Here is a 16,228-nt window from a genome sequence, read left to right on the forward strand (position 1 = left end):
ATCTATCTATCTATCTATCTATCTATCTATCTATCTATCTATCTATCTATCTATCTATCTATCTATCTATCTATCTATCTATCTATCTATCTATCTATCTATCTATCTATCTATCTATCTGTGATTTTTAGTCCCATATAACCATGAAAATTGTGCTTAAAGAAAAAAATACTTTAGTGCATTTTATAACTAAAGTAAATAAAATTGTTTTACTTATATATTTGTTTACAAGCTTTTGGTTACCCCTCCTTGTAAGAAGTTACGTACAGAATCTCCCAGATTCTATTTAGTGGTCAGGCGGCCTTGTACTCCACACTTGTACTTTCAGCTCCCCTTCCTGCTGTGGACGCCCAGCACACGTTACGCGTGTGGAGCTCTTGAGTGGTTTCTTGTTGGGCCCAAACAGAGCAGCGGTTGTCGTGTTCAGTCCTCTTGTCCCCTGTGGCTGCAGGCTTTTGTTCCAACCAGATTCACAGTCAGACAGTCTGTCGTCGTTCTCTTTAGTTCATCTCCTTGTTTAATTAGCTGGCCAGTTTTTTCCCTTTTTATTTTGTCTGAGGTAAACTTAAAAGGAAATTAGGACACATTTGTATTTGAAATGCTTACTGGCACTTTGTTATTTATTTCATTCATGTTTCCTGTGCAGTTTGCTTTCTCAATTGTATCTGAATGCACACTATTAATGGTTAGCAGACCAGACACGAGCACAAATGGTTCTGAAAGTGTTGTAAATGTGTGTGCTTGTTGTCTAAATAAACCAGAACTTTAAAAAGAAAAGCATTAACCCTCACCCATCTAACACCCACCCCCACAAATTCCTGTTTCATTTAGTAAAAATATAGCATGACCAGTTTGTACTGTCGAGATCAGGGGTCCTCAACTCCTCCGGTCCTGGAGGGCCACCGTGGCTGCACAGGTTTTCATTCTCACCCTTTTCTTAACGAGTGACCTGTTTTTGCTGCCAATTAACTTCTTTTGAATTCATTTTAGCTGATTTGCTCTTGAAGACCCCTCAATTGTTTCTTTTTTCTTAATTAGCAGCCAAACAATAATGAGATACAAAATGAGCCAAAACAACTCCTAGAATATCTGAAAATAAAGAAAGATGAAGGTCTCGGAAATGTCTATCTGCTCAGCTCCACAAACCATTTTATCAGTGCTAGAAAAGAGCAAATCAACAATTTCGTAAATGTCTGCTAATGCACCACGAGAGCAGCAAGAAGCCACAGAATTAAAGAACGAGTTTAATTAACAACAAGAATCAGCACCTCATTAAGCAGCTGGTTGGAGTTTGAGGTCCTGACTTAGGTGGTCTTCTGTTGGCTCAGTCACTTGACATTTCATTTCTATTTGGGTGCCATTAAAGGAAAGAAATGAAGCAATTTCAACCATTATCCAACCTGCTATATCCTAACTACAGGGTCATGGGGGGGGACTGCTGGAGTGAATCTCAGCCAACACAGGGCGCAAGGCAGGAAACAAACCCGAGGCAGGGCGCCAGCCCACCACAGGGCACACACACACACACACACGCACACACACAGAATCGCCAATGCACCTAACCGGTTTCTTCCCACAGTCCAAAGACATGCAGGAGTACCCAGAGGAAACCCACGCAGACACGAGGAGAACATGCAAACTCCACACAGGGAGGACCCGGGGAGCTACCCACTGCGCCACCGTGCCGCCCGCAATTCAGAGGAGCAAATCTTAAAAGAGAAGTCAATTAAAATAAATTCACAAGGAGGTAATTAGCAGCACAAACAGGGCACTCGTTAAAGAAAGAGAATGAAAACCTACAGCCATGGTGGTCCTCCAGGACTGGAGTTGGCGATCCTTGGTCTAGACAGATGCAAAAAACACAGAAACTGGGAAATATCGGCTTGTGTAATTTAAGGTAGGAATCCGAATAAGAGATGAAGATATAAACCTGCAGCAACAGGGGGACTGGGCCCCCCCAGGACTGAACGTGAGCACCAGACCATTAAGTGACTGCGGACATAGAGGCTGCACCAGCAGTCAAAGTGGTTTAAAGGGCAGTTCCTGATCCCCAGGCTGTACTGCAGAGTTACACGAGATGGGAACTCCACCTGACTGAGCAAACCCGTCCATCCATCACAGGTTCCAGTGGTTGCCCTCCTCATCTTCACACTTTCTTCACTGAGTGCAGGTGTGTAATGCTGTAACAAGTTCACAGGTAGATACGAATACCCGCTTCACAAATTATTAACAACACAATGTGAGCACACAAAGACAATGATTTGATTAAACAGATAGAACACTGAGGCTGAGGACATTTTAAAGCCCTGTGGAGCGGTCATGTTTCAGAGGGAGGGTTTTTTTTTTTGTGGGTTTGGGGGGGAATGAAACGAACCCTGCCACCTTATAGCAGCTGGACCGAAAGGGGCAGAGTCAGGACTTTGGGAGAAGGGAGCACCGGTCAGCGCCCGCATCATCTCGTGGCCTGGAGTTAATATTGCTTACCTCAGATGAGCCCAGATGGTAAGCCTCAGGTGTGCTTGTATGACATATACGTTATAAATTGTGGACCACCAGAGGCGCACCACAAGCAAGGCACACTTTTTTTTTTTTTTTTTTTTTTCTCGTGGTAAATGCCATCCCCCTTTTCCCACCAACAGAACACAGTTTAGCACAGCACAAAACAAAACTCTTCTTCTTTCTCTCTTCCTATTTTCCTCCACTCCTCCTGGCAAGCTTTGTCTTCTCCCACCTGACTCTGGCTCCTGGAGTAGTGGCTGCTGGCTCCTTTTATATGTTACCCAGAAGTGCTCCAGGTGCTTGTTCACCCAAGAGCTGCCCATAAGGGCTCGAGATCAGGTGCAGCACCCCCTGGCGGTGCCCACGGACCCCAACAGGGCTGTATCGCACTTCAACTCCCATGGAACCCTGTGGGAGTCCGAGGCACCGCTGCAACCCAGAGGGGCTGCCACCTAGCACTCCGGGGGAGGTAACGCTCTGGATATGCTTCCTACCCCAGTCCTTCAAGTGTGGAGGCGTCCCAGCCGGGCAAGGGCTCCAGCGTATGCCACAGTATATGTATGTATATGTGTGTATATTGTCACAGATGTGTCTTCACTGTATAGACATGGGGTGCATGCCTGGTCAGAACAGTACCTCCAACAGGATGCTAGATGGCAGCCCCACTGGGTGGCAGTGGTGCCTCGGATTCCCTCAAAGCTCCATGGGAAATGGAGTTCTCTACGACCCTGTTGGAATCTGGGGGTGACACCAGGGGGCATTGCAGTTGTTCTTGAGCCCATGTGGGCATCTCTTCTGCCACAGGTGGTAGTGCAGCCGGAAATAGGTCATTAAATATCTGGAGCACTGCTGGATGGGCTATAAAAGAAGCCAGCAACCACCACTCTGGGAGCCAGAGTCGGGTGGTAGTGGACGAAGCTTGCCGGAGAGGAGTGGTAGAGATGGAGAGAAGAGGAAAGTATTGTGCTATGGACTGAACTCGTGAGAACAGGGGAGACGTTCTCCACGAGTGAAGAAAAATAAAGAAAAATAAAAGCACTTGTGTTTTAGTGGTGTGTCTCCTGTGTCTGTCAGGTTGAGCATTGGTATAGCGCCATCTACAGTCACAATATAAATAAATCTGTGTGTGTGTGTATATATAGATATATATATATAATATATATATATATATATATATAGATATATATAGATATATATATATAGATATATATATAATATATATATATATATATATATATAGATATAGATATAGATATAGATATATAGATATAGATATATATATATATATATAGATAGATAGATAGATATATAGATATATATATATATATATAGATAGATAGATATATATAGATAGAGGTTTCAAAAATTTCTTGGTCCAAGTGTGACATTTTTTTGTAGTTTTTTCAGACCTGTTTGTAGGTCTGTCTGCTTTTCGCGAGAGAACTACTTAACGGATTTAGGTCGGGTTTTTTTTTTCTATAATTAGCTTGAACATTCCGTTGATTTTGTGACTTTCTTATCACGCGAAGTATCATAATTCGCTTGCGGTACTGATTTATTAGTGCAAATCCAAGAGAGACTCATTGGGCTACGGGGCCCTCCTCACTTGCACAACTGCCTCGGGGTGTAACCTTAACTGCGCTTAGCTAGCAAACGAGAGAAGTACTTTACGGATTTAGATTTTTTTTTTTTTCTTTCTAGAATTTGCTTGGAAATTCCAGTTGATTTTGCAACTTCTCTCATCACGTTAAGAATCAGATTTCGCTTGCAGGAGTGATATATTCGCGCTAATCCAAGAGAGAGAGAGAGAGGCTGCGGGCCGAGGGAAGGGGGAGGCGTGATGTCAGGAGTAGGGAGCTGGGCGGGGCCTCCTCACTGTCTTGTTTCACCACTATGAGGGCAGAGCCGCGGGGGATGGCTAGTACATTTATATATGTTTTTATATATTAAAAGGTCCAAAGAGGAGGCTTCTGTTATTGATGTACGTTGTGTGGCGTACAAGGGAGGCACATGATGAAGTGACGCGTGTGCCTGTGGCCTCTGTGACAGATGACAGAGTTGGAGTGAGTTATCTGTTATTTGCTTCAGGACTGTTTGTTGCTGGTATTGATACCAAAGTAAAAATTTTAGTACCGCTCCAACACTGTTACAGAGTATTAATATGTTACTTTGAAACTTTTGTCTTCATTTCCTAACAAATGTCAATACACAGGTCAAACTAACAGTAATCTACTAATAAGACTACACAATGAATATTGTGCTTTTGGGTCCATGTTATAGATTTTGTTCTGCTGATCACAACATTCACCTTTACGTTTTCCTACATCTTGCACAACAAGTGGAGCATCTGTGGTGAACTGAACGGTAAGGTCCCTGCCACTAGGGGTGCAGCTTGCTTTCAAATGTCACTGCTTCATTCACGAACGGGACAGCAGTGCTAAAGAGTCTTACTACGTTAAAAAACATTTTGGCCGCAGAGCAGAGAAGTGCGGCACATAAAGCTCTTGACGACCCGACAAAGATATTTTTTGCCTCCTCTTCATGTAAAACTCCGACTGATGAAACATTTCATGAACACAATGAACAAGGAAGGGAAAGGATTCCAGTATTTGAGGCAGATGTTCTGATAAATAATTGAAGCCAAAATTAAAGAAGACATTTTTTGCTGGTCCACAAATCAGACCCGCTAACAATGACAAGCAGCTCAAGATCTGATAGTGGGGCCGGAGGAAATCGCATGGATGGAACTAAAAGATGGCCCCACCAGAGCACCAGAACTGCTTCAAGCCGGTTGGCAACCAGCATGAAGTGCTGCATGTCGCTTAAGATTCATTTTCTGTATTGACACTTGGACTTCTTCCCTGCTAATCTTGGTGTAGTCTGTCATGAACATGATGAGCGGTTTCACCAAGACTTGGTACCGATGAAAGAGCAATATCAGGGTGCGTGGAATCCATCAGTGCTGGCAGACTATTGTTTGACACTGGCACAAGAGGCATCACAGACGAGGAAAAATCTGCAGTGAAGCGTTGTGAGCTCAGTTGAACTAACACAACAGGTCCACATCATTAACCTCCTTCACCTTAGACCCGAGCGTCACTCCGGTATCTGTACAGACTCACCTCGCTTAAGCGGTAGACCTGAGGATTACTCGGGCAGCAAAAACTCCAACAGCGCTAGAGAAATGGCAACCAGCATACAGAACCATGTGTATTGAAGAAGTGACAGGCCCAAATGTTACCCGTCTCCTCTAAGCTTCATATTGGCGTCTTGTAAGAAACGTTTTTTTGCAGCCAAGGTGTTTCACGCTCTTGACGGTGATATGAGTAGTGATGACAAAGTGAATGTGTCTTCAGATAGTGAAACTGAAAGTGATTCTGATGAATCCGAAAGTGACACTCGTGTTAATCGCACATGTGCAGTGCTGATCAGTCTGGAAAGAAAATCCACAAGGAATCAGGCTGCTATTGTCACGACTGTGACGCTGGATTGTGTATTTCACTGTGCTGCAGGATATACCACACATTTTAAAAGTGTATATGGTATTGTCATTATTATTTTTATTATGATTCATTATTATTTGTATAATTTTTATACGTTCTACACTTCTGACTTTGTACTGTAGTGTGGTGCATGTTTTACAGAGATTTAATAAATACGTCATTGTTCAAGTCAAATACGTTTTGATCCAAGAAGAAAATGCAAAGGATGTTCAACAACTAAACACACTAAATCCAAAACAAGTTAAGCTCATATGTGTCCAAATACCCTGTGACTCGGTCAACCTGAAATTATATTTGGGGTTGGCTTGGAGCGCTATTATTATAATCGGCAAAACGTTAAGCAAAATGTCGGGGTTGGAATGGTTGTCCAGTGTTATAAATAGTTGGATGTGAAAGGCACTACATAATAGAGATTTAGATTTATTGATCGCTCTTGTTGTATGCACACAGAGTGAATTTCTTAGTTGCATTTGCTAATCAACGCACATCCCGTCTCCACTCTCCAGTGCCATGAGTGGTGCGCACAGATACTTTTCCTCAAAACCTGAGTCATCCTTATCTGAGGAATCTCAAAGCATAACATTCATTCTGAATAGGGAATGTGGTGCTGCATGTTGGGGTGTACGGCTCTTATGTTAACATATTTCATTATTTTAAAGGAGCACAGACCAGACGGGTTTACCACTCTCAAGACAGAAAGGTGTCTCTTTACAGCAGCCGGACGATCTGTTCTGTTAAACGTGAATGGTGTTGTGTAACCAGGGCTTTCGCTGTTGACTCTGAGAGAGTCTGGCGTCTTTGTTGCTTGATCTACCCTGCAATCATCTCTTTATTAACCAAGAGCTGTTAAGTGTTCTCATTACTGCATCACATGTCAAGTGCCAGGCTCCTGGAGGGTTGGCATTGAAATTCCTCACAAACACAATTTCATCATTTGAATTATTTATCTATCGTTCAGTAATGGAGCCCATTCTTCAGTACTTTCTCTCGGGTTATTATTGCCGCCATTGAATGTTTTCTTTTGTTTGTAAACATCTATAATATACCAGTAATGGCGCACTGCATGATAACCTGCAGTGAACACACTTGACTTGATCAGTCCTAGTTTTCCTCCTCTTTCTCTGTATGTTTATCATTTGTTTGCTCAGATGTTGATGTGCTTGCTTCCTAAGCAGCTCTTCTTTTCCCCACCCTAGCATCCCACTTCTTCTCTTCTTTCATCGCCATCTTTTGACATAAAAACTGATTAAGTCAGTGTTGCAATTGCTTACTTTTTCTGTAATTTTTCACTTAAGTCTTCAGTCTGCCTCAAGAATAATTTAAGATATGAAGAGGTAGGGGAAGTGACGGCGAAGGTGGTAGGGATGAGAACGGCACCCGTACACATGTGCCACACTGCTGAGAGTTTATTCTACAATAAAATAAAATGACAATAAAAAGAGGAATAACCTTGGAGGTCAATCACTCCGAAAGTGAACAGTACAGTATATGTGTACCAAATTTCAGGTCAATAAGTCAAACGGTTTGTGAGCTAACAGGTGATTTAAAATCCTGGATAGACAAATGGACAGCCATGGTAGCGTATTGTATAAGAAGACTAGTGGGCTTCGCTCGCCCACCCCCCGGGTTTGGTTAACCAGATATACAATTTAAAGAGATTGTTATTTTCATGGGAATTGTTACATATGCATTACTTTCACTTTTACTTTAAAACTTTAGTAAAAACAATACTTGGTATTAACTTCAAGATCACATTGAATTTTGATTCTGTGATTGGACTTACATTGTGACAACGCCATGTATATCTGCCCCTGAGTGAATATCATTTCTTTCTCTCTAATAAATTAAACAACTTTTTTGAATGTTTGTCCCTGCTCGCTCTTCTTCGCTTAGTCATTGATGTGTCATCTAGAACAGGGGTCCCCAACCACCGGTCCGCGACCCACTACCGGGCTGCGAGAGATCTGCCGGCAATGGAGACTCACTCAGACTTTTCAGAACGCTTGGCGGGCGGGCTTTGCAGCGGTGCAGAGAGAGGAGAGAGACCGAGGTGAGAGACTATTACAACAAAGTATTGTTACGGTCCCGACAGTTTCCCCATATGACACGAGTCTATAGAAATCGCGTTACTACGAAGTACATTCAACAGATGCTTTCATTACAACGAAGTGACCTTGAAATGCTTGAATGAATCATCCACAGAGCAGTTAGATCTGTGGTCGCAGCTCAGATGTGTACGTTTGCACAACGATCCCCAAACAGAAACAAAGTAAAAAAAATCTCTTTCTTCGAACTTTCCTCATACTGTTTTTTTTTTTTTTTTGCTGTTTTTGTCGTCTGTGGTTTTCAGTGATTCCTTTTGCTTATTGCTTGTCAACATTTGAAAAACATCCATTGGAATTTAACTCATTGTCACCCTCCTATAGAAACGGCAGACACGAAAAAACGATAGCAGTGTTAATGTTTGTGATGTGCAATCTGTTGGAATGGCAAATGCAAAGCATATGTCTTTGTTATATGCAAAAAAAGAAGAAAAATCTCAGGTTGCAAACATATGCGAACTGCTTAATAACTTAATAATAATAGAAATGTTATGTAAATTGTGTATAAAACTCTTCCCCCCCCCCCCCCCCCCCTCCACCCCCTGACCGGTCCGTGGAAAAATTTGCATCTAATAAAGTGGTCCTTGCTGTCAAAAAGGTTGGGGATCACTGATCTAGAACATATAAATTTTATCAGGACAATAATTTTATAAAAGCTGAGAGGTTTGATGACCGTGGTCTGGTTTGACTTGAAGGAATCTCGTGTTAAAAATCTGTCTCACAGGACTTGATACTGCGCCAACGTTTTTGGACTCTCTTATTTCTTGCGGATACGCCTCTTAATTGGGAAGAAACACTACTTTATTTTTTCTCTGATGGCAATACAAATTAGACGATCTACAAGTCTCTGACTTAAAGTTTAAATCCGAACAATATATTCGATCTCTTTTCGCTGTTCCGTTACTTCACCGAGTAATAATGTTCGTTTGTTTGCGCTAATGCGATGTTTACTCCTTTTTTTGAGACTTTCAAATTTTCGTACTTCCATTATCTCTAACCTGCTCTGCATGTGTACTGTGCCTAGTCTCGCAAGACGTGTGTCTCGTTTTCTTCCAAATTTTTTTTTATAATAGAGAGATATATAAGTGCGCACAGTTGGCTGACTGACTCACTCGCTTACTCACTATTTCCCGTTTGGTTACAAAGCTGAAATTTGGCAGGACGGGTACATCTTAGTCAGTAGGTGTCTCCCAAGAAAGGATATTTGGATTGTGTCATTATTTAGGATACACACTCCCCAGCCACTTTATTAGGTACACCTGTTCAACTGCATGTTAACGCAAATATCTAATCAGCCAATCACGTGGCAGCACCTCAGTGTATTTCAGCCTGTAGACATCGTTAAGACCACCTGGTGTAGTTCAAACTGAGCATCAGAATGGGGAAGAAGAAAGGGGATTGAAGTCACTTTGAACATGGCATGGCTGTTGGTGCCAGACGGGCTGCTTTGAGTATTTCAGAAATTGATGATCTACTGGGATTTTCACACACCGCCATCTGTAGGGTTTACAGAGAATGGTCAGAAAATGGGAAAATTTCCAGTGAATGGCTGCAGTTCTCATGGCGAAAATGCCTCGTTGATGCCAGTGGTCATAGGCGAATGTCCAGACTGGTCTGAGCTGATAGAAAGGCAACAGGAACTCCAATCAGCACTCATTACAAACGAGGTGTGAACACACAACATGTTGGACCTTGAAGCAGATGGGGGGCTACAGTAGCAGGAGACCACACTGGTTGCCACTCCTGTCAGCTAAGAACGGGCAACTGAGGCTACAATTAACACGGGCTCACCAAAACTAGATAAAAGAAGACTCAAAAAATGTTGCTCGGTCTGATGAGTCTCACACCCAAATGGTAAGCATGAAAGCAGGGATCCACCCTGCCTTGTATCAACAGTTCAGGCTGGTGGTGTGATGGTGTGGTTGATATTTTCTTGGCACACTTTGGGCCCCTTAGTACCAACTGAGCATCGTTTAAATGCCACAGCCCACCCGAGTTTTGTTGCTAACCATGTCCATCTCTTTCTGACCACAGTGTCCTCATCTTCTAATGGCCACTTCCAGCCTGATAACACGTCATGTCACAAAGGTCACATCATCTCCAAGTGGTTTCTTGAACATTATGATGAGTTCACTGGACTCAAATGGCCTCCACAGTCAGCAGATCTCAATCCAGTAGAGCACCTTGGGGATGTGGTGGAGCAGGAGATTCACATCACGGGTAGCCCAACTGTGTGATGCTGTCGTGTCAACATGGAGCAAAATCCATGAGGAATGTTTCCAGCACCTTGTTGAATCTCTACCACACTACTTGGTCGCTTATTCCAAGTGTCTGTCATTCTTTGTCTAAAGAAAAACCTCCTAATGTTTGTGTGAAATTTCCCCTTCACGAGTTTCCAACTGTGTCCCCGTGTTCCTGACGAACTGATTTTAAAGTCACCATCTCGATTCACTGGACTAATTCCCTTCATAATTTTAAACACTTCAGTTAGGTCTCCTCTTCATTTTCTTTGGCTTAAACTGTAAAGGCTCAGCTCTTTAAATCTTTCCTCATCACTCATCCCCTGTACAGCAATAACAACAACATTTATTTCTATAGCACATTTTCATACAAATAATGGAGCTCAAAGTGCTTTACGTGATGAAGAAAGAGAAAAAAGACAAAATAAATCAGAATTAAAATTAGGGAACACTAATTAACATAGAATAAAAGTAAGGTCCGTTGGCCAGGGAGGACAGAAAAAAAAAAACGGCTGGAGAAAAAAAATAAAATCTGCAGGGATTCCAGGCCACGAGACCACCCAGCCCCCTCTGGTCATTCTACCTAACATAAATGATCAGTCCTCATTGTATTCAGGGTTCTCATGGAAGAACTTGATGATGACGGTCATGTGGACTTCTGGCCTTTAATCCATCAATGTATGGATATCATGGTGCTTTGATCAGGTGGTGGTGGAATCAGCCTAGTTGCTCTTCTCTGGACCTTTTCTTGTGCTACTTTGTCCTTTTTGAAGACTAAAACTGCACACCGAGCTCCAGATGAGGCCTGACCAGTGTGTTATAAAGCTTGAGCAGAACCTCCTGTGACTTGTACTCCACACATCAAGGCGCTATATAACCTGACATTCTGTTAGCCTTCTTATTGGCTTCTGAACACTGTCTGGTAGTTGATAGCTTAAAGTCCACTATGACTCCTAAATCCTTCTCATAAGGTGGACTCTTGATTTTCTGACCGCCCATTGTGTATTCAAACCTCACATTTTTACTGCCTACATGTAATTCTTTACATTTACTGACATTAAGTTTCATTGTCCACAAATCAGCCCAAGCCTGTATGCCATCCAAGACCCTCTGTGATGTTTCGATTATCTGCCAATCCACCTGTCTCGGTATCATCTGCAAACTTCATCAGCTTGTTCCTTATATTCCTATCCCAATCATTTTTATATACAGGCAGTCCCCGGGTTACGTACGAGATCACAGTCACCTCCACTACAGTACGCTGCCTTCAGTGTCCCACTGCACCACCGACCCCATTCAACATGCAGCCATCCGAGGCACACTACAATGCTACCCCCTGCCTCCTTGTTCACCATCAATGGCCTCCGTTCAGCCACAACAGGGTTACCACTTGCAGCGGGGGGCAGACAGTGAAACCGCTTGCTGCTGGGAGCCGCCCGACGGACACTACACTGCGCAAGCAACGAAATCGACCCCCTCCAGCCTCCGTCCAGCCACCACTTGCAGCATCCCCGGGCCGAAGATGATGGAGCGGCAGTTACTGAGGCGCATGCGTCACAGCTGCGGCCCCGTTCGTATGTTGTAGGTCGGGTGTCCGTAACCTGGGGACTACATGTATTAAAAATAGCAGCAGCCCCAGCACTGCCCCCTGCTGGTGACCACTCTTAATGTCACCCAATTCCGATTGAGGTTCCTCACACCATCACCCTCTGCTTCCTGTGTCTGGCCAATTCTGCACCCATCAACACTCCACACCCTGAACTGCCACGTCTTTTAGTTTGATGCCCAACCTCTCATGTGGCACCTTATCCATGCCACACATGATCTTGCTTGCTCAGTTGTGGAGTGCAGGCGGTTGCTCGTGAACGCAGGTGGTATGGTTGGGGGTGTCAGCTGGGAGGCTGCTGTACCAGCCAATGAACGTCTGCAGCAATGTGACTGCATATGTATGAGTTTGATTGGCATCGAGGTGGGTTCATGGACGCGCACTTAGACGGTGCTTTATAAAGAGTAAATTGCGTAGAATTGTGCATACGTCAGGTTTTATAATTTTTTTTTTTTTTTTTTTTTTTTTGCTGTGCCCATATGTTCACACTCCAATCCACACAAGGTTTTCTAAATGAGGCATCAGGACTCTGGATGGTGCCTGACTTCGTCTATTCTGACTGACCGTGGACCCCCACTGACTGCTGACTGGAGGTTTTGTTTCCCTTCTGCTCTTGTTCTCTGTAATTCAGCAGTAATGTTAATGGACGGACATTCTTAGATCCCATTTCTGTCAATCAGCTTGACACTACTTGTCTCTTTTCACAAATCCATATTTTGTGTGTGTGTGTGTGTTATGTGATTTAGTAATTTGTAAAACTGGAATTGCATTTTACCCATGAACTTGTTATGGGGCTCTCCGGGCCTGCATAGTGTTAGTCAAAAAAATAAAACTGAACGGTGGGACTGAACCTCCATTTAAGATGTAAATCCAGTCCTTGCAGTGCAGTTTTGCACCCCTTTTTCATAGCGTGACCCCTTAAGTCATTTTGGATGTGCGTATCTTCTTATATATAAACGTCTATGTGTGGAAGTGTGTGTGTCTGTCTGTCCGGCCCGGGAGTGAGAGGTGGAGTTGGGGTAAGGGCTCCTCCACCTCCGAGGATACACAAGTGAGGCGAGCACATCGGCAAAGCGAGACCTCCAAGGAAAGAACTGGCGTAGCCATTATTACATAGCTGATGCGATTGATTGATTGCAGTGTCAGAATCCATGGTTTCTAAGAGCCTGGGCTTTTTACAGCACTGACTTACACAGCCAGTCTTATATATAAATGTCTAAGCGTGGAAGTCTGCAGTGGGTTGGCACTCTGCCCAGGATTGGTTCCCTGCCTTGTGCCCTGTGTTGGCTGGGATTGGCTCCAGCAGACCCCCGTGACCCTGTGTTTGGATTCAGCGGGTTGGAAAATGGATGGATGGATAACCGTGGAAGTGTGTGTGTCTGTGTGTGTCTGTCTGTCTGGCCCGGAAGTGAGAGGTGGATTCAGGGTAACAAACTCGCTTAGCTGCTAATAAACAAGCGATGCGAGCACTTTGGCAAAACAAAACCTCCCAGGAGAGCGACACCAAGAGTACTTTCTTTCAATTACCTGACGTCTCTACATTTCAATTTTTCTTCTGACGATTTCAATAGTTTCTAGGACCCCAGGCTTTTTACAGCACAGGCTTACACAGCTAGTCGTTTATATAAACGTCTACGTGTGGAAGTGTGTGTGTGTCTGTCTATCCGGGCCGGAAGTGAGAGGTGGAGTTGGGGTAAGGGCTTCACCTCAGATGAAACGGAGAACTCGCTTAGCCACAAATGCACAAGCGGGGTGAGCACATCAGCAAAACGAAACCTCAGAAGAGTCACTTGCTTAGCCGCCAATACAGAAACGAGGCGAGCATGTCGGCAAAACAAATCCTCCAAGGAGAGAGAGATGCCCCGAGTCGTTCTTTTCAGTTACCTGACATCTCTACATTTCAGTTTTTTTTTTTTATTCTGAGGATTTCAATAGTTTCTAGGACCCCGGGCTTTTTACAGAACGGGCTTACACAGCTAGTTATAAATAAACGTTTATGCACAGTGTGTGTTCGTAATGGTGAAATGGTAACGTGATCCGAACCAATTACTAAAACCAATGTGAAACTCTTGTTTTAGGTAAAGGCCACCCAGGATGTGAAGTTAGCCTTTGCTGAGCAAGTGAACAAACTTCAAAATAAGAACCAGCAGGAGACTGATCTTCTGGAAGAGCTAAGGTAAAACAAAGAACAAAAACGAAAACTGTAAAAAATGGACTGTGTTTTAATTTTCATCCTGTGTGCATAGAATTGCATGATAAGAAGTGTCAAGTGTACTAAGAACTGTAGATTTCAGCATCCTCTGGTTGATTATACAGTAACACGGTGTTGTGTCTATCAGTGGATGAGCTTGCAGTTTGTGTCTCAGATTTTGAATCTGCTGTGGTGAACGTTCTCATGTTTACTTTTGTGTATCATGAGGCTCATTTTTTTCCAGACATTAAAAGTTGCATATGGTTGAGAAGGAGGAAAAAGGTGGCTATCATGCAAAGGTGCCATAGATGAAAGCTTCTGTGTCTTGAAGTGCTTCCTGCATTGCTTCCATATTCTGAGTGAGTGAAGCACAAATGGGTTCTTAGTATATTGGCGATGACTTGTACTTATTGGGGTACAAAGCAAGGAATGTAAAGAAGTGCTGCAGGATTTTATTTCTATTGTGGACCAGGCCTGTGTGTGTTCATCTATTTGTGTCCATGTCCAGGTTTTTGTTGTTTGAATATTTGCTGCCCAGTAATAAAACTGAAAGTTAGGTAGAGCCATGCCACCTTCTGCCTGAGGTCTTTGTAGGGTCGCCCTTTGGATACGTGGATGTTTTGAATTCCAAATAAATGAGGTTAGGGTTGAATCTAATTTTATAAAAAATGATTTGTTGATGTATATCAGAATGTTTTGAAATAGAAAGAGAAGCTTAGGAAGGATTTTCATCTTGACCGTGATATTCTTCCAGCTAAAGTGAGATGAAGGGAGGCTCCTTTGTTTAAAGCAGTGTGCTTCTATACTACTCAAAAAAAAAAAAAATGAAGAGCGGAACACCTAACACCAAGTCAGTGAAGCTTCAGGGATGTCAGTCTGTCCGGTTAGGAAGCACAAGTGATTGTCAATCAACTTCACCTGCTTTGGTACAAATGAAAGTGACGACAGCAAGAACCCCCCTCAAAAAAAAAAAAAAGAGAGACAACTGCTCTCTCTCCTTCTTCTCCTTGCTGACTGATTCTTCTCTAGTGTTGCGTTTCGCTAGTGTCCTTGTCATTACTGGACGCGTCCCAGGTTGCATAGGCAGTCCAACTCCTCCAGGATGGCACGTCCATATGTACCATCGAAAGAAGGTTTGCTGTGCCTCCCAACAAATCTCCTCCATGCTCTTGAGGCTATCAGGTGATGGCTGTTACACGAAGGGAGCTGGACGGGGCTGTAGAAGGGCAGCGACACAGCAGCAGGACTGTTCTCCTTTGTGCGAGGAGGAAGAGGAGGAGCACCGCCAGAGTCCTACAAAGTGACTTCCAGTTGGCTAATGCTGTGCACGTTTCTGAACAGACTGTCACTAACGGACTCCATGAGGGTGGCATGAGGGCCAGACCTCCTCTAGTGGGACCTGTCTCAGAGCCCCCCATCACTGTGCTGCTTGATTTGGCATCGCCAAAGAATACTACAAATGGGAGCTCAGCCATTGGCACCCCGTTCTCTTCATAGAGGATAGCAGCTTCACACTGAGCACATGTGACAACAACAACAACATTTATTTCTATGGCACATTTTCATGCAAATGATGGAACTCAAAGTGCTTTACATGATGAAGAAAGAGGGGGAAAAAATACAAAAGAAAATAGAATTAGGGGACACTAATTAACATAGAATAAAAGTAAGGTCTGATGGCCAGGCAGGACAGAAAAAACAAAACAAAAAACCCCAGACGGCTGGAGAAAAGAAAAAAAAAATCTGCAGGGGGTCCGAGGCCACGAGACCACCCAGCTCCCTCTAGGCTTTCTACCTAACATCAATGACCTCAATCAGTCCTCTTGGTATTCAGGGCTCAACTGGAAGAATTTGATGATGACGGTCATGTGGCCTTCAATCCATCAATGGAGGGACACCACGGTGCTTTGATTAGGTGGTGATGGCTCAGTTCGCCACCACAGAAAACTGGAAAAAGAACAGACGAGAGAGTAGGGATTAGTATGGATTACGGAGCCACCAATAATTATGATATTGATAATTAACTGCATGTACAGAGTATCAGGATTAAACTAAAATGAAGCCATGAGAAGGCCATGTTAAAGTAA

The 16,228-nt window shown here is 43.5% G+C and overlaps 2 protein-coding genes across 3 annotated transcripts in view; both read left to right on the plus strand.

Moving 5' to 3' along the window:
* hdac3 (histone deacetylase 3) overlaps positions 1 to 16,228 on the plus strand; it is a 477,712-nt gene that overhangs the window by 179,494 nt on the left and 281,990 nt on the right. The window lies entirely within an intron of this gene.
* LOC114660451 (F-BAR and double SH3 domains protein 1-like) overlaps positions 1 to 16,228 on the plus strand; it is a 186,082-nt gene that overhangs the window by 15,326 nt on the left and 154,528 nt on the right. For both annotated transcript variants that reach the window (XM_028813150.2, XM_028813151.2), the window contains exon 2: positions 14,029 to 14,126. In XM_028813150.2, the coding sequence (XP_028668983.1) occupies positions 14,029 to 14,126 (98 nt within the window). The remainder of the gene's footprint in view (positions 1 to 14,028; positions 14,127 to 16,228) is intronic.

This window comes from Erpetoichthys calabaricus, chromosome 11, assembly GCF_900747795.2.
Source record: "Erpetoichthys calabaricus chromosome 11, fErpCal1.3, whole genome shotgun sequence".
Classification (NCBI taxonomy): Eukaryota; Metazoa; Chordata; class Cladistia; order Polypteriformes; family Polypteridae; genus Erpetoichthys; species Erpetoichthys calabaricus.